The sequence below is a fragment of the Tinamus guttatus genome, unplaced genomic scaffold (assembly GCF_059628265.1).
Source record: "Tinamus guttatus ecotype Peru unplaced genomic scaffold, ASM5962826v1 Tinamus_guttatus_pri_ptg000171l, whole genome shotgun sequence".
NCBI classification, from domain to species: Eukaryota; Metazoa; Chordata; class Aves; order Tinamiformes; family Tinamidae; genus Tinamus; species Tinamus guttatus.
Genome location: NW_028288705.1, coordinates 3,067,379 through 3,092,438, shown reverse-complemented (window position 1 = coordinate 3,092,438; position 25,060 = coordinate 3,067,379). Strand labels below are relative to the sequence as shown.

The 25,060-nt window shown below is 40.2% G+C and overlaps 1 protein-coding gene across 1 annotated transcript; it reads left to right on the top strand.

Annotated features, from left to right (window-relative positions):
* Nucleotides 1-5,808: 5,808 nt before the first annotated feature.
* On the top strand, nt 5,809-24,550 carry TBK1 (TANK binding kinase 1). The gene is made up of 20 exons (XM_010222271.2): nt 5,809-6,026; nt 7,822-7,962; nt 8,773-8,902; nt 9,460-9,641; nt 10,266-10,426; nt 11,825-11,935; nt 12,380-12,559; nt 13,396-13,592; nt 14,470-14,528; nt 16,097-16,188; nt 16,491-16,592; nt 18,339-18,417; nt 19,284-19,405; nt 19,530-19,606; nt 19,948-19,987; nt 21,629-21,730; nt 21,807-21,903; nt 22,859-22,965; nt 23,322-23,393; nt 24,196-24,550. The coding sequence occupies exons 1-20, from the start codon at nt 5,940-5,942 to the stop codon at nt 24,245-24,247; spliced, it is 2,190 nt and encodes a 729-aa protein (XP_010220573.2). The 5' UTR covers nt 5,809-5,939; the 3' UTR covers nt 24,248-24,550.
* The last annotated feature ends 510 nt before the right edge of the window (nt 24,551-25,060 follow it).

The window sequence follows — 25,060 nt, the reverse complement described above, 5'->3', positions numbered from 1 at the left end:
GGAGATGAAAAGGGAAACCCAGTCAGTGTTCCTTCTCCATTGGCTCTTAGTCCATATTGTTTTAGTTAAAATACATGGCCATGTTTAGTTTTATACATGGCCTTTTTATGTTCTGTATATATGTGGCGTTTATATATTCCGTAGAGCAGCTCAGGCTTTTTACTGAGCAAGAAACAAAATGCATGGGAAATGTGGAATTGCCAGGAAGAATATACTGCTTTCTACAGTAGAAACCTTTCCATACATGTTTTGTATTCCATTTGTTGCAAAGAAGGCATCAAGATTAAGAAATGAACTAGGCTTTTTATCTGGCATTTCACAAAGCTTCAGTGGGAAGAATGAAATATGATTAATATTGAAATATTGATCAATAAGATCAATACCCTTGGTTATGCTGGTGGTTTAAATTGGTGATCTCTCCTGGGGACTTTGAAGATTTTTTTAAAAATTGTAGGTAATAGTGCTGAATGATGGAGGGGGAGAAGATAATCTGACTCATTCAAACAAAATACTAGCTTAGTGGTATAAGTGGAAAACTGACTTCAGCAGGAAAGCACAGTGATTCTTAACACAAGTTTATGTTACTACTACTTCTGTGCTTAAAATAGTAACTTCATGAGTAGTGATTGGATTAATTAAATTTTCATTTAAGCCATTTAAAAACAATTTTTTCTCTTCAGTAGAGCTGCAGCAAACTATCACTGCTGCAGTATTTTTCATTTCCTGACTGTTAAAAAACACAACCATGCAAATGACACTATCAGCTGTCTTAATCTAGAGAAAAATAAATGGAGAAACATTTTTCTCTTTTCAGCTGAAGCTTACCTGAAAAGAATTTTTCAATACTGGAGTCACTTTAATGCTGAGCGAGAGAATGATCAGTCTGTGGAAGCAGTGTGCTGTTCACCTTTCCTGCTGAAGACTCATATGTGAAAGCTCATTTTTAGCCCACCTTTGACAGGTATAGGTTATTCACAACTGTAAGGTGAAGATGCATTAGAAGGTAATCCCAACTGTAAGGTGAAGATGAATTAGAAGGTAAGTGCAGGGGAACAACCAGAAGTGAGAAGATGAACCTTCCTAGATAAATTTCTGAAGTAATTTTAATGTCACATAAATACAAGGATATTTTTTTCTATGTACTATTTTAAAATGCTTTTGAATACCAAATAGTTGTCTGCAAGACAGCTTCTCTTTTCATTGAATTCAAGGATAACCTATTCATTTCTCTAGACCCATCTCAGTTGCATTTTTATATAGGAATATTATGGGAAATCAACTCTTTAAGATCAGGCTTAGATTCATGTTCTAGAGCTAATGCTTTAATTCAGGGACTTGAAGGTTTGCAGTGCATGATTTGTGCTTATGTATATAAAGTTACCTGGGCATTTCCAGAGTCACAGGAGTATTCTTGATAGTAGGGACAGGATTTTTTTAGGAGCGCCTACAAAGAAGCACTATCAAGAGGCTGGCAAACAAGGGGAAGCCATCCAGGTATGCAGGAAGCGTAGACAGAGTGAAACAATGAAGAACAGGGAAGAATCCCAAATATGCTATGCTGCTTCCATAGATCCTCAAAGTGAGTGTGGAAAGCTTGACTTTGTACTGAGAAAAGTTGTAGCAACTTATGGGCTGATGGGACTGAAAAAGACTTCCTGTTAGATGGTAGGAGTGCTGTGGTAGAGCAGCATGCAGTGGACAGCAGCCTTGCGCCTTCCTCCACCGCTGACCTTGGGGAGGTGCCTTGGGGTGGTGCTGCAGTCTGGGAGCACTTCCTGCTCCTGCTGTTAGTAGCTTTAGGCGTCCTGCAGTTCTGCTTCGTGCAGCTCTTAGCTGTGCGTGCTGATGAGATGAGCCCTAGTGCTGTTAGGCTCTTGCAAGAGGCAGCTCACTGGGGATCTGTTAATGAAATGGTCTTAAGCTTTGGTTTACCAGCTGGTTTGCTTTTCTCTGTGATTCTGGAAGTAACTTGTTATCATTGACTTGTGCCTGGGGGTGCTTGTGTCTGCTATAATCCAAGGTGTAGAAAAGAAAAAAAAAAACAACCTATTCTTAGTGCAGGGGATGGTATTATGTCCATTTTACTTCAAGGATTTCTCCACATCTTCTCCAAGTGTCTAAAATTTATGAGGAGGCGTTGGGGGAGAGGGAGGAGGAGGAGGATGGTGAATAAACCATTTTCTTTCTCTGAAGTTATTTGGCATTGACGTTTGTGGGTGGGTTGAGGCGATAGGCTCTGATCTCGTGCATATTCCCAGTTAACTGTAGGCCCTGTTAGAGCAGCGCTCCCTGTGACGAAGATTGTACTAGCCCCTTAGCACACGTGGTTACCTGGGCCTCTTGCATGTGAACAGCTGGTTCGGCAATGGGTCTGGCGAGGGTTAGCGGGGTGGCTGGGAGCGTGACAGCCCTGTAGCCACCCTGTTGGTGCTGCTGTCCCCTCGCTTCCCTTCCGCCAGGGTCCCGTGAGTGCAGCCTCTTCAGGGACTGCAGCTGCCCTGCCTGCATAGGCAGAACTGCCTCACGCCCGTGGGGCGGCCCGCTGCGGGTCTCGGCCTGCTCAAATGCTCCGCAGGGCCGGGGAAGCCAAGACTTGGGATGGGGGGACTCCTGCTCCACAGCCTTTGGACCCTTCCCTTTTCCGAGTGAAATAACAATCCTTGTGTCCAGGACAAATTAGGATCACTTAATCATATTTCAGATATTTGGTGACTTGCTAGAAGGCTCCCAGTGTAAAATGAGTGTGTGTGTGTGTGTGTGTGTGTGTTTTATTTTTCTTACTATTGCACATCTGCTGTGAGCCACAAAAACTGTGAGCCATCCTGAGGTTCTTTAGCTGAGGACCTTCAATGTTAGGGGTTAAAGCTCAGGGTCTTAGATATTAAGACACTGTGCTCGATATTATCTGGGGGGAATCCAGACTTCAAGTTGCTGTAGGAACAGTTCTTCCCTCTTACCTCTCTAGAGTTGTAGTGTAAAGTGAGGAGTGGAGGGAGGGAAAGTAAAATCTTGCCTTAAATAATGAATTAACAAACTGAATTAACAACCCTGGTTGAGTTATATCAAACTGCAGCCCTTAAAAAAGCATTCCTGTAATGAATAGCCATTTTAAAGCACTAATCTATACCAAGACTGTAATTGCAGCAATACTCCACAGCCTGGCGTGGTCCGGAGTATGCTGACATTCGGTATTAAAGCTTTCATAGTGACTTTTGTCTGACACCTCTTCAATACCTGCAACCTATAGCAGCCCCCCCTGTTACACTTTTACTGCCCTAGGAGTGTGGGTGTTTGTATGGAAGCTAAAAATCACTGGAATATGAAGGGAAAGCAGCAGCATTCCCCCTGTATCCAAAATCCAGGTGCTTTTTACCACTGCTGCTCATGAACTGCCCCTGCCCCTTGCCAAGGGCAGGGAGCGCAAGAGCCAGGTTCCCCGTGCTGCTGCTTTCCTGCTGCTGACGCCCTCAGTCGTGCACATTGTTTATTGCCTACAGTTGCTTGCAAACATCTCAGTAACGGTCCCTGGCGGCGGCGGGGGCCGCCGCGGCCCACGCGCAGGGGCGGGTACCGAGGCCCCACGCGCGGGCTCCCCTTCGCCCGCTGCCTGCGCCCGGAGCGCGGTCTGTCCGGACCCCACGGGGGGCGCCCACCGACACCCCCTGGGGCGGCGGGCGGTCGCCGTCGGCGCGGCTGAGCGGTACCGGTCGCCACCGACACCGATCCCGCGGCCCTCCCTCGCGGAGCGCGGCCCGCCCCTCCCGGCGCGCGGCCCGCCCCGCCCTGCGTGCGCCGGCGCCGCCCCAGGAAGCCGGAAGCGGCGCGCGGGCGGGCGAGGAGCCTCGGTGCGTGGGGCCGCGGGGCCGGGGGCGGCGGCGGGAGCCCCGGGGGGCGCGGGGCGGACAGGCCCGGCCCGGCCCCGCCGTCAAAATGGCATCCGTTGCCCCTTAACGCAATACCTGCCGTCCACAAGTAACCGACAGGTCGCGTTCGCGTGGGGAGGCCCCATCGCTCCCTCGCGGGCTGGAAGGGGCGCGGACTGGGGAAGCCCCGGCCTGGAGCGGGGGCGCGGATTTGGGGAGCCGGCACCGGGAAGTTCCTCCTCCCGCGGGAAACTCCCGAATTTTCCGTGTTTATCGCAGCGCTGCTGCGGCCTGTGCGAGGGAGGAGCGGGAAAACGTTAGGAGAAGAAGCTGCCCCTGGAGCCCCGGAATAGCCCTGAGTCACCGGGAGGATCGCGCGGGCAGGGGGGACCTTTGGATCCGCGAGCGCAGCGGCCGCCCGCCCCGGTGCCGCGGGGAAACGAGAACTTCGGGGTTAAACTCGGCCAGGGGCCAGCCGCGGAGTTAGGGACTTACTATTAACGTCTTATAATGCGAAACTCCTGGTGAGGGAAGGAATTTGGGTAGATAATGGTCGATGTGGAGAGAAAAGCATGTCAGCAAACGCTGAGTGCTGAGGACTGAATTAAGGTAAAAAGGGAGATTGTGACTGCAGAGTGGGAGAGGGAAGAAAACAGAGGTAAAGGTTTCTAATACGTTGTGGTAGTTGCTTTATATGTATATATGTAGGTATAAATTGAAGATGAAAGTCAAAGCTGGAGGAGACTTTATGTTTTTGAATTGAAGGCCGTGACTTTGCTATTATTACAACAATATTTTGGCAGCCAAGTGTAATAGTGCAACTCTGGAGCTGGATATGTTCCTGAGGTTAACATTGATCTAAATGTATCTAGTTTCATTACTAAAAAGGGTGAATCTTGAGAACTCACTAGTAATTACTGTTTTTTTTTCCTTTTAGTCTAATGGATGAAATCATTTTTATTTGTTTTCACCCGTTGATCCCAGTGCAAATTTAATTTGAAAGCAAGAGGGTGAAGAAAGCTGATCTCATGTATAAACCAGGACATCTCTGTCATAGCTTATACACAATGTGATGATTCATTTCTAATTGACTGCTAAAGTTATAGGATTTTAAGAGATATTGGAAAAGAAACTGTGTTTGCTTGATCCTTCTTCATACTTGCCTGTTTAGAAAGGGTTTGTTGTGTGTCTGAGTTTTGGTATAAGGTGATGAATACTGCATCTAACTAGGTGACAAAATACATTTGCTTGTAATGTGCCACCTGGCATGTTACAATTAGGTTTAATTACATTTTTAAAAAAAAAATGTATTCAGAGGTCATATTTCAAGTGGTGCTCAGAGTGGGCTATATATTAAGGTTTCTTGCAGATGTCTCCCTGGATGCAGATGCCTGTGTGATACAGTTCTTGGACATCTACAGTAATCGCCAGTTGTCCTGAATTTTATGTTGGACTGAGGTCAAGTGTTAGTCTTGTGTCTGTGCTTTCTGTTACCCAAAATTGCCGGAGTAACCTGGTACAGGTTTATGAGAAACTGCACATCCAGCACAAGGAGGAAGTAGCCAGATGAAAATCCAACTTCAGAAACTGCAACAAATAGAAACGTGTTCAGCTGAAATGGCGTGATGGTTTCTGCCTCTCTGCGGTGCTGCCTGGGTGTGATAGAAACCCTGGGGAGGCTGGAGCACAATTGCACCACTTCCTTGATGTTTCTGTGTTCAGGAAGGCTTTTGGTTTTACTTTCTTTTTAATACCACATAGCTGCTGCTTATTTCCTTCAGCGACTGCCATTAACGCAGGCTGCCACGGGGCAGAGTTTAGAAACAAGGGAGAGACGTCTTTTAATTTCTTTTCGTGCGGATTGATGGTTCCAACAAGTTGATCATCGTCGTGACTAGTTATTACCTAACCCCTGTAAAACCAAATTTTTTAGTTCCTAACTTCTTCAGTTTGTTTTTGGAATTGCGTTTCAGTTCTTCTAATTTAAAAGTCCTCTTTATGTATTTTAATAAATTATAATTGTGTTTATTTAACCTTTTTCAGGTCAAGAAGAAAACTGCCTAATCCAGAGCAAAGATGCAGAGCACTTCAAATTATCTCTGGCTCTTATCTGACATCCTAGGACAGGGAGCGACCGCAAATGTTTTTCGTGGCCGACACAAGGTCTGTGAGGAATTGCTGGCTGGGTAGCATGTAAAGCTGAAAGGTTTTCATATGTGAGTAGCGTCGTGGAATCAGGAAAAGCTGTTTAAGATCTAGGCCTAAGTTTTTATAACTATTCAGTTATAAAACGGATCGGTAGTTTTTAATTGTTGATGTGTTCATCCATTGAATTAGACTACTATACGGTTGTTTCTTTTTGTTTTGTTTATAATTTGTATTATTAGCCTTAAGATGCTAATAACTAAAGTTATTTTTTCACTCTTCATTTTTCAGTTTTATGGAAGAAAGTATTCCTTGCTGCAGAATCTTAGCTTTTTTTATTGCATCATATGTTGTTTTAGTCATTGTTAAATTACCTTCTCTTGCTGTCTTTCTGGTTCTATTTCAAACATGTTTTCTGTGGTTTTATAACAGCTTAAGAACATTTCATTTGTGGTACAAGACCATGCCTAGGGAAGTGGCTGTGTATTATTTAAGTCGGTTCTTGGTGCATGTCTGCAGTGTGGCTGAAACTTTGTTTCGTGGGTGGCACATACCTTGATTAACCCGTACAAAGCAGCGCATCTTTTAGCAATTTTGCCATATCAATTGTGTGCTGCTACCTGTATTATAACCAGAGGAGCTAATATGGCCTTGGTTATGTAAGCCATTTAATTCCTTGGAGTTTCCCGGTATGTGTCACAAAGTGGAGCTGAACCCAGCTGTGGTGGTGAGGTTCGTTTTTAGCGGTCACGTTCTGAAATCAATGTGAAGGTTCCTCCAATCAGCTGCCGTGCTCTCTGCTTTCCATGTCTATGTCTGTAAAGGAGCACAGCGCAGTAGCTAGCGCGCTGTGTGCTTCCCTGGCCCAGAGAATTCCCACGCAGGGATTCCCTCGGAGCAGCTTGTTACAGTTTTGTGCTTGCACCTCGTGGTCCTTGCTGCTCTGAGAAGACAGCTCGCCCTTCCTGTCAAGGGGAGAAGAGAAGTCCTTGGGCAGCAGCGATGCCCCCGAGGGTGCTGTTCTGCAGGCCTGGTGAGAAGGCAGGAAAGCTCAGACCTTGAGAAGAAGCTGTTGCACACAAGGCTGCTGGTGTCAGCCCGTCCCTAATGTGGGCACCGTGTGCCGCTCTAAAACGGGCTGCAGTCGCGCACCAAACTGGTGGCGTGGGCGTGCAAAAGAGTTAGGGCTTCGTCTCAGTCAAGAGCTTTGGTTTTCTGATTCAGCTCTTGGCTGTGCCCCTAGCACTTGCCAGGAACGGCTGGAAATGCTTGGGTACCTGTTTCTTCCATTCATGGTTTTGCATGAGTGCTAGGCACTGCCTTCATCTAAAAACGTAAAATACCGCTTTGTAAGTGTTAAGAATAAAGAGAGTAACGTTCAGCTTCCTAAAGTTGTCTCCTAACTCAAGCAGGCCAAAATTCTTAATTGTAGTAGCTGCCTGTCTCTGTGGTGGGTACAGGTTTCTTTTTCAGCTGAATTTATGGGTCATTCTGGAATATGTGGCCTGTGTTGTTCTAGCTAGTATTAAAAACAAACAAACAAACAAAAACTTAGATTTTGTGGATTTATCTTGAGTTTCCCTTCTGCTATTCCCCTTACTTCTAGTCTACTTTAAGCTAGACTGATACATACATACACATATATATTTATTAGCATGTTGATTTGCAACTTTACACAAAATACTGTTTTGTGCAGATTCCAATCTAGTTATGCTGGTACATACTTCTTGGAAGGCTTGGATTCTGGGTATGTGTGCACTTGCCATCTCATGCTTCTGTTTTATTAACAACTTGATTTTTTTTTTCCAAACAGAAAAATGGGGATTTATATGCTGTCAAAGTCTTTAACAGCATAAGCTTCCTTCGTCCTGTGGATGTTCAGATGCGAGAGTTCGAAGTACTGAAGAAACTGAATCATAAAAACATAGTCAAATTGTTTGCTATTGAAGAAGAGGTAATGATGTGGTCCGAAGTATACGGCAGTAACCACAACAACTGTTCTTTTTGTTTATAGCCTCACTTATAAAGGATAAAGTAAATTTTTAGTTTTACATTTCATTTTACATTTTCTTATAAATGACTCCCTCTCCTTTTTTTTTTTTGCAAGAATATGCTGGCTTTCAGTGTTTAGGTGTAGATTCTGATTCACCAGAGCCAGCTCAAGAAGCTGCCCTCCTAAGATTTATGTTGAATTAGGATTTTAAAGTTATTTATATATATAACTATGTAATATGGACTGCTAAGACAGAGAGTGAACACGATAAGTATAGTTCAAGTACAGTAAACATGTGAAAGCCATAGAGATATTTAAGTACTCCTGACAATTTTGTGGTTTTGCTTTGTAACCAACTGAATAAAGGGCATAATACGTGTGGAATTGTGTCTAGGTATGAATTACAATCATAGTGCTCAAACTGAGATGGATCAGTTGAAATCACCAGATGCAGAGCTGGTAAAGTTAGAGAAAAGAGTAAGAAATGCTGCTCTCTGCTCTTTCCTTTTGCAGTTTCCTGTTTTTCCATTGTTACTTGCTCCCTATGGACCTAGGCTTGGAAGCTTTCTTATTCTGATTTTGAATGGGGAAAAAAATAAATGTAAAGAGGTGCAAACTGATTTTTACATTGTTTCGAGTCCCAGGCTGTTAGTTGTCTTTAAATCTAGCTATTGATTTTTTTGTTGTAGTTGAAAATAAGCTTCTGTGCCTGTACGTGATTTCTGATACCATTTTTACGTTATTCATAAACTTTTTTTTGTCGTTTTCCAGTCAACAATTGGACATAAAGTACTGGTTATGGAATTTTGTCCATGTGGGAGTTTATATACTGTTTTAGAAGAGCCGTCTAATGCCTTTGGTTTGCCAGAGACTGAGTTCTTGATTGTTTTGAGAGATGTGGGTATGTATTTTAGTCTAATGTATTGATTAAAACAAACTCATGCCAGCTGTGTTTATCTTAAAATAACAAGAGACAGGGGATTTGAATGACAGTCAACTAATTTAACAAATGAATATGCTCATAGAGAGTCACTTCCTTTATTCAAATTGGTGTAAGTAGCTGCACTAAGAAGCCATTTTTGCTTAAAACACTGGTTAAATGGTTTTTTTGTTTCAGATTGTTATGCATTGGACTGTTCTCTTGTGATAGCTTGTCTCAGAATTAAAGAAATAGGGAGGTTTACTCCTGTCTGCCTGCTCTTAAAAAAAAAAAATTCTTCAGTTACTTTGTGGGAAAGATGTTTCTGAGAGCCAAAGTTACTGTTACTTAACTTCTGGAGTGAAGAAAAGCCAAGATGCTTACATTGTTCTCTGTTCTTGTGATTAATCTGCTGTCCTTTCCTGTCCTCCTTTCCCCATGGGGAAGTAAAATGCATTGTCTTACTTGCATTGAGTTTTGGAGCTTGTGCAGTCTGTGTCCATGTGCCTCCACGTAATTCTGGATTGCTCTTTTTGAAGTGGCCGGGATGAATCATCTCCGGGAGAACGGGATAGTGCACCGCGACATCAAGCCAGGCAACATCATGCGTGTTATAGGCGAAGATGGGCAGTCTGTTTACAAGCTGACAGACTTTGGTGCTGCAAGAGAGCTGGAAGATGATGAACAGTTTGTTTCTCTCTATGGCACAGAGGAGTATTTAGTAAGCCCGCCTGATCTTACTTTATGGTGCAGTAATGTTTGAAGCCTGGGGTCTTCTGTGGTTAAAGCTGAATAGCTGAAGTTCAGACTGTTGGGAATTAATACTCACATCTTCATACTGTAATTGTTTTTATAACTTTCTACTTTTTTCACCCTGGTTGAGGCATCAATTCAAGCATTTTAGACTAAATTTTCTTCCTGCCAGTCCCCAAAAACGCTTTCTCATACTTAATATCTTAACTGGTGCTGTCCTCTGCTATGGACCTTTTGTAAATCTAATACTAAATACTAATGTGTTGCTTCAAATCCATCTGGAGGATTACTGTTTTTCTCATCTTTAATGTTTTATTCCATTAGCCTAATTTTACGTCCTTTTTTTTTTTAAAAAAAAAAAAAAAAAGTTGCTTGGGAAACATTAATAAGGATGGCTGTCATAGTGAGCACCTTTGGAACTCTGTCGGAACAGCTTGTGCAAACTTAAGCAAATTCTACAATGCAAAATAACTTCACTCTTTGATCGAAGAAGTAAATATTCAGAATGGCGAGTTAGGTTGGGATTTTGTTCTTTGTACTGTTTATAAAGGAATTCTAAGTTCTTTTTATCTGATTTTTTTTTTCTCTTCAGCATCCAGATATGTATGAGCGAGCAGTTTTGAGGAAAGAGCATCAGAAAAAATACGGAGCAACAGTTGATCTGTGGAGCATAGGGGTGACCTTCTACCATGCTGCAACAGGGAGTTTGCCTTTCCGGCCTTTTGAAGGACCTCGTAGAAATAAGGAAGTGATGTAGGTAATTTAGAAGGATAATTTTACCTATTCATAAATAAGGAAAAGTTCATGAGAGTCTTTTATTAGAATACTTCTGATGCTCACTCAGTGAACAGTATGATAATAGTGGAAATATTTAAAGTGTAGCATTCTTTAATGTTCTTCTTTAGCAAATTTACTTTGCGGGGGACATTTGGAGTTAAATGTGAGAGTTTGCTGAAAATAGTGGTGTTTTTGCAGACATCTTTCCTTCCCTGTTGCACCAGCCTGGTTCCTTGCTCCGTGGCACTTATAACTTGGATATTCAGACCAAGTTGCTGTATTCTGAAATGTGTTCTTTTAGTGCTGCACATTTTTGTTGCCCTTTGAATGACTGTCCTTTCAGAAAGCCTTGTAGTACATGCACTACCCTTAAATTGATGTTTTACTAGTAGCAGAATCATGTTTTTACTTAATGCTTCACATAACAGGCTTATTCACAGAACTGTGCTTGAAATTGAGATACAGCCTGAAAGTGAAACAGAAGTTGTGCCTCATCATAATATAATTCTATTCTGTTCTTTTTCTGCATTGTATTTAGAGCTAAAGCTAACTAGATACTATTTATCTAATCAAAGGTATTTAGGAACTCTTGGTTTGCCAGTAGCTCCCTTGTGCTGGTAGTCCTTGTCATAGCTGACTCCCATTTTCTTGGTTTAAGGAATGGCCCATCCTGTGGTTCTCCCACAGATGTTCTTGTTATTGTCTTATACACTTATATATAAGCAAGGATCTGGATTATGCTGTGGATGGAACTCATCCTCTGAAAAGAAGAGCCCAATTGAACTTTTCTGTTGGAAAAAGCTCTTGATTCATTTAGTGAGAAATCTGAGGAAAACCAACTTGTTAGGTACAAAGTTGGGCAAATGCCAAATTTTATGTGAGCTAAAACAGTTTTTCAGAGCTTGGCTAATATTCATTCCTTCCATCACTCTTCTTCCTCCCCAAGTGACTTTTTGGTAGCTAAATGTTCTCTCTTGTGACAGAACTTGCTAGAAATTGGTCAGGTAAATGCCGAAATTGAACAGCTTTGGAAATCTAACTTTGATTAACACTGGTGAGAAAAACTTCAGCTTCTTTTGCTAAGTCTCCTAAATTTCTGTCAAATCTGAGATGGACAAAATTGTCTCCCTAGCACAGCCCATATTGTTTCCTTTTCATTAAGATTACTCTTAGCATCACTCCTGACTGTCAGTTTGTAAATAAAACTCCCTAATTCTTGTATCACCCTTTAACAGCAGCGTAGCCTAATGTTTACTCTCAGTTCAGAATGTATACTTAGATTATTAATTCCCTTTTTAAGATAAGTTTTCTAGACCTATATGTTGGAGGTAGTAATTGAATATTTATATATATATATATTTTAATATATCACAGGTATAAAATAATCACTGGAAAGCCTTCCGGAGCTATTTCTGGAATTCAGAAAGCAGAAAATGGACCAATTGAGTGGAGCTGGGAGATGCCCATTTCTTGTAGTCTTTCAAAGTAAGTCTGAACTGCTCATTTAAGCTTTTCGGTGCTGCTTATTTTGGCTTTTCTTGTTATTCCCTCAGTATCAGGTCTTTAGAACAGAGGTCTGGCTGCTGCAGTTGTTTTCTTTGAACTTTTCTATAGGTCTATAGAATATATCCCTGCGTTATTGGTTTGTTTTTTTCCAAACTATCCAAATAATTTTATGACGTCTGATTTGCAAATTAGCACCTATGGATATAAAGTGGTATGAACAGAAGAAAAACACCAGAGAAAATATACTTCCTAGTCAGGCCTAAAAGGAAAATAGATCAAGTATGAACATTCTGTCATTGAGCAGAGTGGGGGGTCAAGAAGAATTCTGGAGTGTTGGTCAAGTGGTAAAAGATAGACTTACATTCATGACAGAGGTCCAGTGAAATACTGCAGTTTGTCATCTCTCTTCCTGGTGTACTCTAGGGGTCTGCAAGTGCTTCTCACGCCTGTCCTTGCAAATATTCTTGAAGCAGACCAGGAAAAATGCTGGGGATTTGACCAGTTCTTTGCAGAGACAAGTGACATACTGCACCGAGTAATAATCCACATTTTCTCACTACAGCAGATGACCTTGCACAAAATTTATATTCACAGCTATAATACGTAAGTATTCTCTGCTCTGTGTATTTTCATTTCCTTACGCTTATTCAGTCTAGTAGTAGTGCGGCCCAAAGTCACCAATGTAACAAATTCACTTGCCTTTCCTTGACAGTTTTTCTAGGTGTAAGTTGCAATGTTGATGATAAAGTATTTCCAGTAAAAATAAAGCAAGTGAAGGCTGAATCAACTCAGTCTTAATCAGTGACAGAACACATTAATCCTTTATGTGTTACAGTGCTTGAGTTTTACTAACCCAGCTTCATACATGCTACTATTAAATCCTTTTATTTGCAAGATAGTTTTTCAATGAGCGTGCTCAAAACCCTTTTATCTTGCCATCTGAGATATAAGACACGAGCATCACCTGTCTCGGACGTGAACGTCAGCGCTTCCAAGAGGAGCTGTAGGTGTTTAGGATCCTGAGCTATGGGGACTTTGTTTTATGATCATCAAGCACTGGTGTTAAAAGGGGAGCGTGCTTCCTTTTTCTCATTTGCCGTTGCCTGTTTGTACCAACCTTCAGAATTCCAAGTCAAAGCAAGTTTGTTTACAAAGACATTTACAAAAAAAATGTGCTTTGGTGGCAAATCAGAGGTGTAGAGGGGAGTTTTATATTTTGCAGGAAATGGCTTTTAATTTTTTAACAGAGGAAGCTGTAGCCGTAGGCAGCACTGCTTTTTTCTTTGTTCTCTTTACAAAGCAAACGCTGTATACCTAAAAGCAACTCTTAATTCAACAGAAATAAGAGCTTTTTAAAAAGTAATGTAAAAGCTGTGAGTTGCTAAGCTATTGTATTTTAGTGAATCTCATCAGTACCGAGTATATTGTTTGTACCGTAGAGCTGCTATATTTCACGAGCTGGTCTACAAACAGACCAAAATACCATCTCAGAATCAAGAACTGATATACGAAGGTCGGCGTTTAGTGCTGGAGCCTTGCAGGCTGGCACAGCTCTTCCCCAGAACTACCGAGGAGAATCCTATCATTGTAGTGAGCAGGGAGGCTTTGACCGTTGTTGGACTCATCTATGAGGAAGGTAGGTGGGAGTCATTTCCTCCGTCTTAGAGCTCTCCTTTGCAAGTAGTTTTGGTTGTTTAGTTACCAGTTGACATCTGGTTTTATGTCAGTTTATGTTTTATTTTTTGAAAATGCCAAGGATTCAAATCTATTGAATGTGGTTAGTCTGTCTATTACCAGAGGAGATGCTAACAACTTGCCCTTGCTTAAGGAAGATAATACCATGGCAGAAAAAAGGAAGTTTTTGCATTTGTGAGGGGTGCAGAGAAGACCCCATGCTGGAGGCCCCCTTTCCCTGCGGGGAGCTGGCATGTGGTTAAAGGAGATCTGGTTGGTATTGGATGCTGAGAGTTTTTAAAGGTATAAGTGAGGTCCTCTTGTCCCCAGGAGTCCTAGTGACACTAAATGGCAGTGGCATAAGAGAAAAGAGAGTTTGTCCCGTAAGAGCAAGCATAGGGCTGAAGGATATAAGTAAATCAGTGGAGCTGATTCGCTGGTTCTTGGGGAGTTCTGAACCACAAATTGTGGGAAGCTGGGAGAATCCTCCGAGGAATTCTCCAAGGAATTCCCTTTTCCCCTGTTCTTTGCATGCTTCCCTAAGCCCCTGCTGCTGGCAGCTGCAGAGGATGCCGAGCTGGGTGACCCAGCAAGGCTTTCTCCTGTAGAAGTGTGCGTTATAGAGGCAGTGGAACAAAATGGGAGGCTCTTTACAGTCCTGGCTTCTGACTCAGCTGTGGTTGTGAGTTTTAGTAAGTATTTCTGAGGTATATTACTGTTTATATAGTATTTATATTTATTTTTATATGCAAAATACACTAATATGTTATTGTATTAAGGTTCTTTTAGGTCTTTTGCTGAAAATAAGAAAATACAGATATATTTGTTTTATATTTCAGTCTTGCTTCCTAAAGTACACCAACGTTATAATTTGGATGGGGATGCCAGTATGGCAAAAGTGAGTTGTTACTGTTTTATTTTATGTAGCTGTCTCAGATAACAATACCAAAATAAAAGCTGCTTGATTTTTGAGATTAACAGCGCTAATAAAACTATTTTAATGTGCTAGTGAGGATTCTGATTGACAGAGATGTATGTATTACTAGTTGTTAACGCAGTCTTGAAAGTGTATTTTGCTAAAGCCAGACTTTATTTACAAAATATTTACTTAACTGCTTAAATGTGATATTATTTCTCTCCAAACTGTGTAAGTCCTCAACTTTATTTGACTGTTTTCTTTGGAAATCAAACACACAAAGAGCTAAGGACTGTTTCCGCAAGTCGTTACTTAAACAAAATTTCCCCTGCAAGGAAGGGGAGAGTCCGTGTTGATATCTGTGTTCACGGGCTTGCCTCCAGTGCAATGAGATGTGTTCTTACTAGTACCAATAGGTTTAAAAGAAACTTTCGTTTTCCTACTAAGGGGAGGAGCTTTCCTGCTATGTGAGGAGCTTGTTTTCTGTGTGGCAATGTCCGACTTCACCTTTCTTAGCAATTAGTATTTAGACCAGCATTAACTTTATCCAAGCATGCTTTTGAAAAATCATAAAACGTCACCTACTGAGAAATCCTTGCAATGGAAAGATTATTTTATCTCTCTTGATTTTTTTTTTTAATTAATCTTCTAAAGTCCCAATGCTTTGTTACTATGTAATGCATTGATGTAGGGAAGGGAGTAGCTTCCTGCTTTTTGGGAGTCCTGACGTTAGCCAGTTTCACAGCAGATTTGTGTTCCCCTGAGATGGTGAAATACTTAACATGGAAATTTTTTTTTTTCTCTCCTCAACAGAGAGGAATCTCTAGGACTCTTCAGGAGAGTAAATTTTCATTGGCCTCTCTTGCAGATGTTGAGAATCTCTAAGGGAGAAAATTAGTGGAAGTTTTATTTTTTGTTGTTATTCTAAAACAACCGAATGTGCATTGCCAGTTAACTTTGCGACTATCATTTATGGTCGTATATTGTGTTCAGGAAGAGTAGTCTTAAAAGCATATGTTTTTCTGAAAGCAAGAAGTCGTTCAAATTATTAAGTAGGAAGTTGTCATTTGATATTAGTTACTTAAAATATTTTAAATTATAATTTCTAAGTAGTACAGCAAGCCTGTAAATGGGGAATTAGGTGAGTGGGGTATTAGAAGAGAGGCCTAGCCTTTGGATTTAGAAATGTATCATTTTTATAAGTTTCTTTTGATGTATGTGTTTAATACCTGAACAAATGTACTTGTGACTTTCCAGAAAATTAAAGTAAACCTTGACATAAGTAAGGAGTCATTCAGAGACTTATTTTGATCCCTAACTGATATTCCAGCATAGCTGGAAAAACTCATTTATCATGTCTAGCTCTGCCTCCATAAGGAGTGTTTAGTTGTCTGCTCACTAATGTTTGGGCCAAGTTATGTGTTTTGTACCACCATCTTCATGTTACTCTTTCTTTTGTTAATCTGTGTTGCTTCGTTGTGATTAAATGACTCTAAAAGATTCTTAAGAGAATACCAGGTTAGAACTAATATTGCTTATTTTTCCCCCAGGCAATAACAGGCATCGTGTGTTACGCCTGCAGAGTGGCCAGTTCTTTGCTGCTTTACCAGGAACTGATGCGAAAAGGAATACGATGGCTAATGTAAGCACTTGCCTGAGTTGCACTGAGCATGATGTATTGATGAATTTTCGTAATTGTGAAATTGTGAAATTTTCTATTTGACTTTCTTCTGTGATTAATTTAAATATAATCTTCAGTAATGTGCAGGGACAACTTGTATGGCTTGCACAAGATAGTCTTGTATGACAGTACTGCTAAAGCAATTCTAAATGTCAGTAACTTCTACTAGCAGTCACAACTGTAGATACATTCTTGCATTACTGATTGCTGGTAATATGGCAGTTAAATACTTTTTATTATATATTAGTCCTTCATTTTTCCAGAGAAATAATCAAGGACGATTACAATGAATTGGTTCATAGAAAAGCAGAGGTTGTCATCAAGCTGGATTTCTGCAGCAGAAACATTGAGAGAGCTGAGAAAGTGTGAGTAGAAGCACTGAATGCAGTGTTTTTTCTGTGTTCAGTGACAACTGTATTTTAAGTTATGTTTATTTACAGATTTTTTTTTCCACACAAAATTTAAATTTGAATTGGAATGGATTTGCTAGTGGCAGTGACTTAAACACCAGCTCGAGTAATCAGCTTGCTCCAACTTGAGTGTTAATTTTGCTCCTTTACTTAGTGAGAAGTAGTAGTTACTATTGGCTAGAGTATCTTCTTTTTCTCCTTTCTTCTCTGTCACAGCTCACTTGCTGCTACTGACCTTAGGAGCTATGGTAAAGTCTGACCAAAGGATATAGCACCTTTCCTTATCATAGGGCTTTTGCCACATATTTTGCTTGTGTGCATTTATTAAGAATGAATTTAAATACTGTCAAATTCACACCTTTAAGATCTTAGCACTTCTCCCATGGAAGGAATTTTAATGTCCTATATATAGGAGATACAACAGCTCTAAATATTTCTACGAATTTGCATTAGGAGATCACCAGTAAAGTTATAAAGGTTGCAAAGTCTTACTTGTTGCAAGCTGTTGAGACTTTTATTCTCAAAATGTATAGAAATGAAGTTCAGAAATATCCACAGACACAGTTGGTGTCAAACGGAGGTGCTCAGACCGTGATTTTTCAAATTGCTTTATTACATATTATTTTGTGTGCTTAAAAACAGTTTCCTTAACCCTTAATTGTAGCAATGAGCACTTGCTCCTGAAGATCAAAACTGGTCGTATATCAAGCATTCATAACATAAAAGACTAAATCTTATAATCTGGAATTTCTGGTTTAGATGACTTGCACTATCTTACAGTGTTATTCTTGCTTTTATTGCAGTCCCTTTTCATCTTTAATGAATGAGGTAGAGCTCTGTAAAATAGACCCCTTGGAAAAAATAGCATTTGACCCACTTTCTGCCTGTCACAGACCATGCACGTAAGGAAGCCAAAAGTACACTGCACAGAATGTCCTCCCTGTTCCTCATCCTGCAGGGACCCAGCAGAAGGCCCCTTGGACTTCAGGAGAGAGCATTTCCCTGCTTTAGGGGACAGTTTCCAGGTCCTGTGCATCCAGCAGCATCTCCTTTACCTCAGGAAGTTCAGGAAAGGGGAACAGTAACCCAGGTGCTGCAGCAGGCCAGGGCTGACCTGCTGGAGAGCAGCTCTGCGGGGAAGGAGCGGGGAGTCCCGGTGGACCACGAAGTGGCCATGAGGCAGCGATGTGCCCTCGTGGCCAAGAAGGCCAAGGGCCTCCTGGGTGCGTTGGGAGGAGCGTTGGCAGCAGGTCCAGGGGGGATCCTTCCCCTCTGCTCAGCCCTGGCGAGGCCGCAGCTGGAGCACTGGGTCCGGTTCTGGGCTCCGCAGCGCTACTGGAGCAGGTCCCACAAAGGACCACTAAGATGACTAGGGGACTGGAGCATCTTTCATGCTGGAGAGAGAGGCTGGGAGAGCTGGGCCTGGCCAGCAAGTCCTGTTCCAGCCTTTTACGAAGGGACAGGCTTTTCAGGCTGTTTAATTGCAGATGACTTTCCTAACAGTCTGAATGTATGAAAAAAAAAAAAAAAGAATTCTTGAGCTAAAATGTTTCCTTTGTTATTTATGACCTCTAAGGTTGTTTGTCTTTTATAGTTGGTGGATAAATATTTAATTCATATAAGGAGAGTGGTAGTTTTTGTTAATCTTTAGATCCAAATAATATTTGGATGTATTCAAAGCACTCTTTTTTTTGTGGTTAGATATGAGAATTTAATGCAGATCAACCTGGAAACATCAGAAATGGATGAAATTTCAGAGATACATACAAAAATACTGCGTGTAAGTATCTTACAAAACTAGTGTCATTCCCAAAATGTGTTTTTTCTAGAGAAAAATCCACGTACAGAGTCACGTGGGGATTTTGAATTGTCATCGTTACTTCTGTGCTGCCAGGGGTGGTTAAAATGCCAGTGCTGAGCTGTGAATATTTTTCTGAAAAAAAGAGTACATCCTGTTGTTAGCCCAGGGTCCTTGTAAGCACAATCCCTTTAACTACAACACTCCAGCTAAAAAAAAAATGAAAGCGCCAAGTGTATCTTTCAATTGGAAGCAGTTTTTTACCTTTACTTGAAGAATACTGAGCTACCTCATTAACTTTCTAAAATGGTACATGCACACACACTTCAGTGTGATCTACTGTAAAATTTGTATCTTAATTTTTAGACAAGTAAGGAAAAATGAAACTTACTTTATACACTGGTTTTCTGGGGAAAACAACTATAAAGTTCTCTATTGTAGAAAATGAGGTGTTTCGTGCACTTTTGTCTTGGTTGTTTGAAGTATGAGAGTTGGTTGTTTCAAATTATATTAATAGTCATTGTGCGAATTGTTAAGATACTGAAAGAGCAGGTATAGAAGCAAGTAGAGGATATATGAAAGGAAGAAACTTATTGTTGAGGATTTTGAATGAAAACAAATGTTAATTAGTTGGAATGACAGCTTCAAAGATGATTTTTGAAATAATGCCATATATTATTTGGTCTTGGAGAAACTTAGGCAGAGTTTCTGTACGTGACTGGGCATGTTGCTTTAATTAATATTGGTTAAAAAAATGAGTTTATAGCACTAAGGTACTCGGTATGTTTTCAGCCTGAAGCTATTTTTCACCTTAGCCAGTAAGATTGAACTTTGTTGCTCTTATGTAGCTCACCAGTTCTCAGAGCACAATTGAAACCAGTCTTCAAGATATTAAAAACAAACTTTCTCCTGGTGGATTACTGGCTGACAACTGGGCAAACCAGGAAGGCATGCATCCAAAAGACAGAAAGTAAGTAACTAGTTTGTTCTTTTAAAATATTTTGAATTTTACATTGAGTTGTAGTTCATAAAACTCATCAATATGTATTTAAGTTTATATATAAAATGTCATTTTCTTTCTGTTGTCATTCTAGTCCAGAGAGGCTGCAGGCACTGCTATGTTCCATCACAGATATTTATAATCAGTTCAAAAAAGACAAAGCAGAACGTAGTAAGTAACTTGATTTACTTTTAACATAAATTATAATGTAAAAGGCAGGTCAATATTTGATCTACTAAGCTGTTTATGGTAGCCATGGGGAAACAATCAGCAAGAGTGGGTGTATCTCTAGTGCTGTTTCAGTTGAGTACTATCTCAAAGCCTGGATGAATAGAAGAACAGTTAGTTTCAGAAATTCAAATAGCACCACTGGAAGAAAGTATATTACTGCCCGTTACCTGCAAGAACAGGAGGAGGAAAACACATAGCAAATGAGTAAATTTATTGGAATTTTATATAAATACAATTAACAGAATTAAATTGCAATATTTGGTTATCTGTTTTAATTCTAGGGCTTTCTTATAATGAAGAACAAATTCACAAGTTTGACAAGTAAGTGTTTTCGAAGTTACCTTTAGGAAACACCATTGTTCTGTGCAGGTCCCTCGGGTGCTATTGGCAACAACCTCTTCTGTCAGTGGCTATTAATTTTAAAGCTTTTTTTGAGCTCTTCAGGAAATGGATTTATTTTGAACTTTCTTCAAACATTGTAAATACATGAAAAATGAACATGTTACAATGACATGGCTTCTTGCAGTGAATTTCATTTGCTGATGGGCCTCTTAAATGCAGGTGTTAATACTTGTTCCTTATCTGGACATATCTATTTTAGGAAAAAAATATTACTGTTTTGGTCTTTTTGTTTGTTTTTCTTAGGGAGTAAAAAATGCAGATAGCAGTTAAGAGACTTTGTAACTTGCAGAAGACACTGTACATTCCCCACCGGGTTACTTGATTTTGCCCCAGAGAATGCTAAATGGGGTGACTATCAAGCAGAGGAGACATCCCCTTAAGATAAAGCACAGCAGGGGCAAGAAACCTAATTAATTTTAAGGCAGATGTTGACAAACTGAAAGTGACTTGAACACGACTGCCTACAATAGCAAGGGATTGAACTTAATGGTGTAAGAGAGAATTTCCAGCCTTATGTTCTTAAGGAGATGGTTGGAAAACTGGCCAGCAAAGGGACGCAATCTGTAGCTCATTTTAAAGCTGTACTCCCTCAGGCAAAGTAGGCTTTTAAGACATTTTTTTTAGCAATCAAAATGTGTCTTTACATTCGTATCTGGAAAACTTGAAATAGGCTTCATTTCCATCGCTTTGAAAAGCAGTGTCATCTCAGGATTGAGATCCCAATTCCATCCAATTTTACTTGACTGACCGCACAGAGAAACTGCAGTGGGTTGTGTGAGTGACCTGCTGTCCTGCACTGCTGTAGCTCGAGCTCTGCCCATCTGAAAAATGAAGCTTGAGAACTTTGTTCCATTAGCAAGAGTGACAGGTCTTCACAACATTTCCCCCCGAGTGGCTGGTCTTTGTAGTGCTTGCCCCCGGATAGGCACGGGAGCAGCTCTCAAACGGGCCGTTTTCTGTGCTACATGATGTGGCAAACCAGTCGCACGCCGTTAGCCAGTGGGTGCCTCGCTGGACGCGGTGAGAGGGCAGGGGCAGAGCCGGGAGCTTCACCCCCCGGTGCAGCGCGGCGCTCCGTTTTGTTCTCCTGCCCTTCCCTTGCACTTTTGGCTCCTCACACATTGAAGCTGGCCCCCAAACGGGGGTCTCTGTTGCATGTGTGTTGCTCAGCACGAGGGGTTACTTGCGTATGGTGAAGGTTTCAAGAGCCTGCACAAGGCAAATAAAAAGTAATGAAAGTGTCTGTGCTTTCAGTTTAGGTTTTCTTTTCTTTAAATATACTTGCATGGGTGAATGTTGACTGCAGGAAGATATTTGACAAATTGTTCACATGCAAATAACTGAAACTAAATGCTACAGATAAAGCTTTTTGTTCTGCCAAGGTCTGTTTTTGGAACATAACCTGGCATTTCATGCCGTGTGCTGAGTTCTCATGCATTAAAACAACCTGAGTGAAAGTTGGCTGGAGGGATTTTAAGTTCTCCACATTTCAGACTGCAAATGAGGGGAATGGGCTTCTGAAAACAGTATAACCATGTTGTGGTTGTTCCTGTGTTGCAGGCAGAAGCTGTATTTGCATGCTACAAAAGCTGTATCTTTGTTCAAAGAGGAATGTGTCAGCAAATATGAGATATTTCTGGACAAGGCTGAGGACTGGACAAGGCAAGATACTAATTTTTTTAATATCTGACAACGTTGACTGCAGCACTTTTTAAATTTAATTTTTTCTTTCCTCTAGGAAAATGCTTCATATAAGGAAACAGTTACTGGCTCTCAGCAACCAGTGTTTTGATATTGAAATGGAGGTATCCAAATACCAGGATTATATAAATGAGGTAGAATGCTTCTAAATTATGTCAAGTGTTTGAGGAAATAAAAATCTGTTTTCCATGTCATTTACTACCAGTGGTGTTTATATTGTGTCTTAATTACATGAGTACAGTCTAAATGAAATATAGGAGTGCTTGGCTGTATTAAGGTTGGCTGCAGTAGATTCACTGCTGGTGGAAGAGTAGAATAGAAGTCAGCCTTATTTTGAATCTGACTTTTTTGTTTTTGTAGGGCTAGCAGTCCCTAAAAAAAAAAAAAAAAAAAAAGTCTGTGCAAGTGGATTTGGACTCATCAAGAAACATTCTGAGTAACTCCGCAGTATCTGGGCACCTAGAGAATTATTTTAATACTTCTGTGAAACAAAAGCGTTACTCTAGTATTGAAAGCTGAGGACAGAGACTTAAGGATACATGCTAATGTAATCCTGCTGGTGCCATGAATGAAAATATTTTGTAATGTTTGAACAGTGATTCCAAAAAATAAAACAATAAAAAAATAATTTTAGGACACACAAAATTTTCATGAAATAAAATTACTCTTCTTTATTAAGGATATGTAAATGAAAAAAAAAAAGATGATGTAGAGGCTAGTAAGGAACAGGGGAAAGCAGCGTTTTACTTGTTTCTATTTTGGTAGCACTACAGATGTCAGTTATTAAGCTCCTGCTGCCTCAGGATGTCTACAAACATAGCAGATAGATAACCCCTCCTTCACAGAGTTTATTATCAAAATATAAGGTAGTTAAGATGGAACAAATTAGGAAACTGTAGGTCACACCAATGCAAAACCTACCATGCTGAGCTGCACTTGCAAGCTGTCAAATGCTTCCCTTTGCAGTGATTTTGTGAGGCATCATGGCAATGGAGAATTTACAGAATATTTTGAGGCGGGCACCAAGATACATGCGACAAGTCACCTTGTAATTTATATTTGCTTTTTATTTTTTTTTATTTTTTGTAGTTACAAGATGCTCTGCCACAAAAATTGTTTGCAGCTTCCAGTGGGATGAAACATGGAATCAATCCAGTCTATCCAAGTTCAAACACATTGGTGGAAATGACTCTGGGGTAAGAATTTCTTAGTTGGATTAATGTAATATTCTGTATCTTTAATATAGGTGAAATATTTTTTTTTTCATGGTAGACTACCGCTTTGCAAGTGCAAAGCTTAAGTGACTGCGCTGTCAAGAGCAAGAACTTTGTATTTATTGCAGGAGAAAAAAACCTTTACATTGTTAAAGTGGTGAAAATTAGTAGGGGACAATGCTAATGTATCTACCTATCAATCACTTTTGCTGAATAACCAGCCTGGTATCTTTCCCTTCTTTTGCATGTAATAGCAAGTTTCTGAAAGCTTCGTGGTGATGAGTGGTTATAGTAGACGACTGTTCTTATGACCTTCCTTTCACTTCTTGTTACTGCAGTATGAAGAAACTGAAGGAGGAAATGGAAGGGGTTGTTAAAGAGCTGGCTGAGAACAATCACATTTTGGAAAGGCAAGCCACCATTCTCCTTTCTGACTGATGTTTGGAACAGCCGTAACGTGGTACATGTGGTAGATCCAGAAAGCATTTTAAGGGACAATTGTGTAATCTATTTGATGACAGGAAACATGTTTTTGAACTGCTGATCTAAGATGTAACAAGCTTTCTTCAGAACCTTGAAACATTACTGTAAGACGGGTCTGACACAGCAGTCATGTCATTCTTGTTTAAGGTAACTTCTGTTTAGCTAATGGAAATATCTTCTATACAGCAAGGTTAATTCTGAATTTAAACTCAGTATTTCTGAATTTGAACTTGGTACCTCAGCAGTCTGCTGGGGTCTTTTAACTCTTCACTTCTAGATGCAACTTTTAACAGCTGTGAAACTATACCAGCCTGAATTAAATCCATTTTGCAGGTTACTTACGTAAACTGAAGAGAGAAAAACCGATGTATTTCTTACAATACTGGGAGAGTATTTTCATTATCATGTAAAGAATGATCTTTGTTTTGCTGTTTTTTTGTTTTTTGCTGTTGTTTGAACAGCTGAAATACTTTGCATTCTAAGGAAGCTATTGCAGATGGAAGCTGTCAGCAGTGGGTAATCTTTCTAATGATGAAGATCATGCTGGTAAAAAAATACGATCATCATCTAATAAAAGCTTTGTGGCAAAGTGCTGGTAGAGCTGAGCTTAGCCTCAAGTTAAACCATTTTATCTATTTATATTTTTATTATTCTCTGATGTAATAATTGGATAATAATATGTATGTTGGGATGTGAGTTTTAATGTTTTTATTTATTTATTTATTTTAGATTTGGTGCTTTGACTATGGATGGAGGCCTGCACAACGTGGACTGCATCTAGCTATCAACGGGCCAGAAAAAGACTTGTAAATTTTTCAAAGGAAAAAAATACTGTTGCAGCATCTAAAGACAGATAATAAATCTGTACAGTTTTTTTCCTCTGCAGTTGTAGTATTAAAAATGTAAATATGTATACTGTGTAAATATGAAAGAAATATATATATATATCTTTTTGTCAGTGTTAGGAGAGAATTACTTGGGCAGGGAATTTATGCATTGAAAGATCTCTCATAAAATCCTAAAGACAAAAGCATTGTTGATGAAGCTGACATTTGTTTGAATTTTGTCCCTTTTTGAGAATGCAGTGTACTCTATTACAAGAGAATTGCAACTTTCAGATCTCTGCAAATTGTGAATAATCTGTAATCTTTAATCATCACTATTATTTTGGCCTCAGGTTGAATGACATTGATCATCATTTACAGAACATAAAGACTGTCCTAAATAAGATTTCTCTAAATTAATGTGAATAGGAACTAAAAGTGCAGCTAAGATAATGAATGGAAACGTGAAAATGCATTTCTCTTTCTTTCACCCACGCTGTCACTTCACTTCAACTTGGGAAATAAATTCACTCTTTTTTTTTTTTTTTTTAAGTCCTTGCTGATATTTGGTGCCATGTTGTCTGTAATTACTTGACTAGTCTTAATTATGGAGTTTTGTGCTTCAGGTTGTCAGATCAAGTCTAAAAATTCCTTTTGTGGCATGTAACATTTTTTGGAATTTCCCTGAAACCTTGTTGCTCACCCCAAGAGAAGTGGGATCCTAGAATTCAGTAGTCTTTTGGGGATCTTGTTTGCAGTGGGAATTTTTC

Coding starts and splice junctions, on each gene's coding strand:
- TBK1 (XM_010222271.2), top strand. CDS start 5,940: ATGCAGAGCACTTCAAATTATCTCTGGCTCTTATCTGACATCCTAGGA. Junction 12,560..13,395: donor TATATTCACAGCTATAATAC/GTAAGTATTCTC, acceptor TTTGTACCGTAG/AGCTGCTATATTTCACGAGC. Junction 14,529..16,096: donor GGGATGCCAGTATGGCAAAA/GTGAGTTGTTAC, acceptor TTTTTCCCCCAG/GCAATAACAGGCATCGTGTG.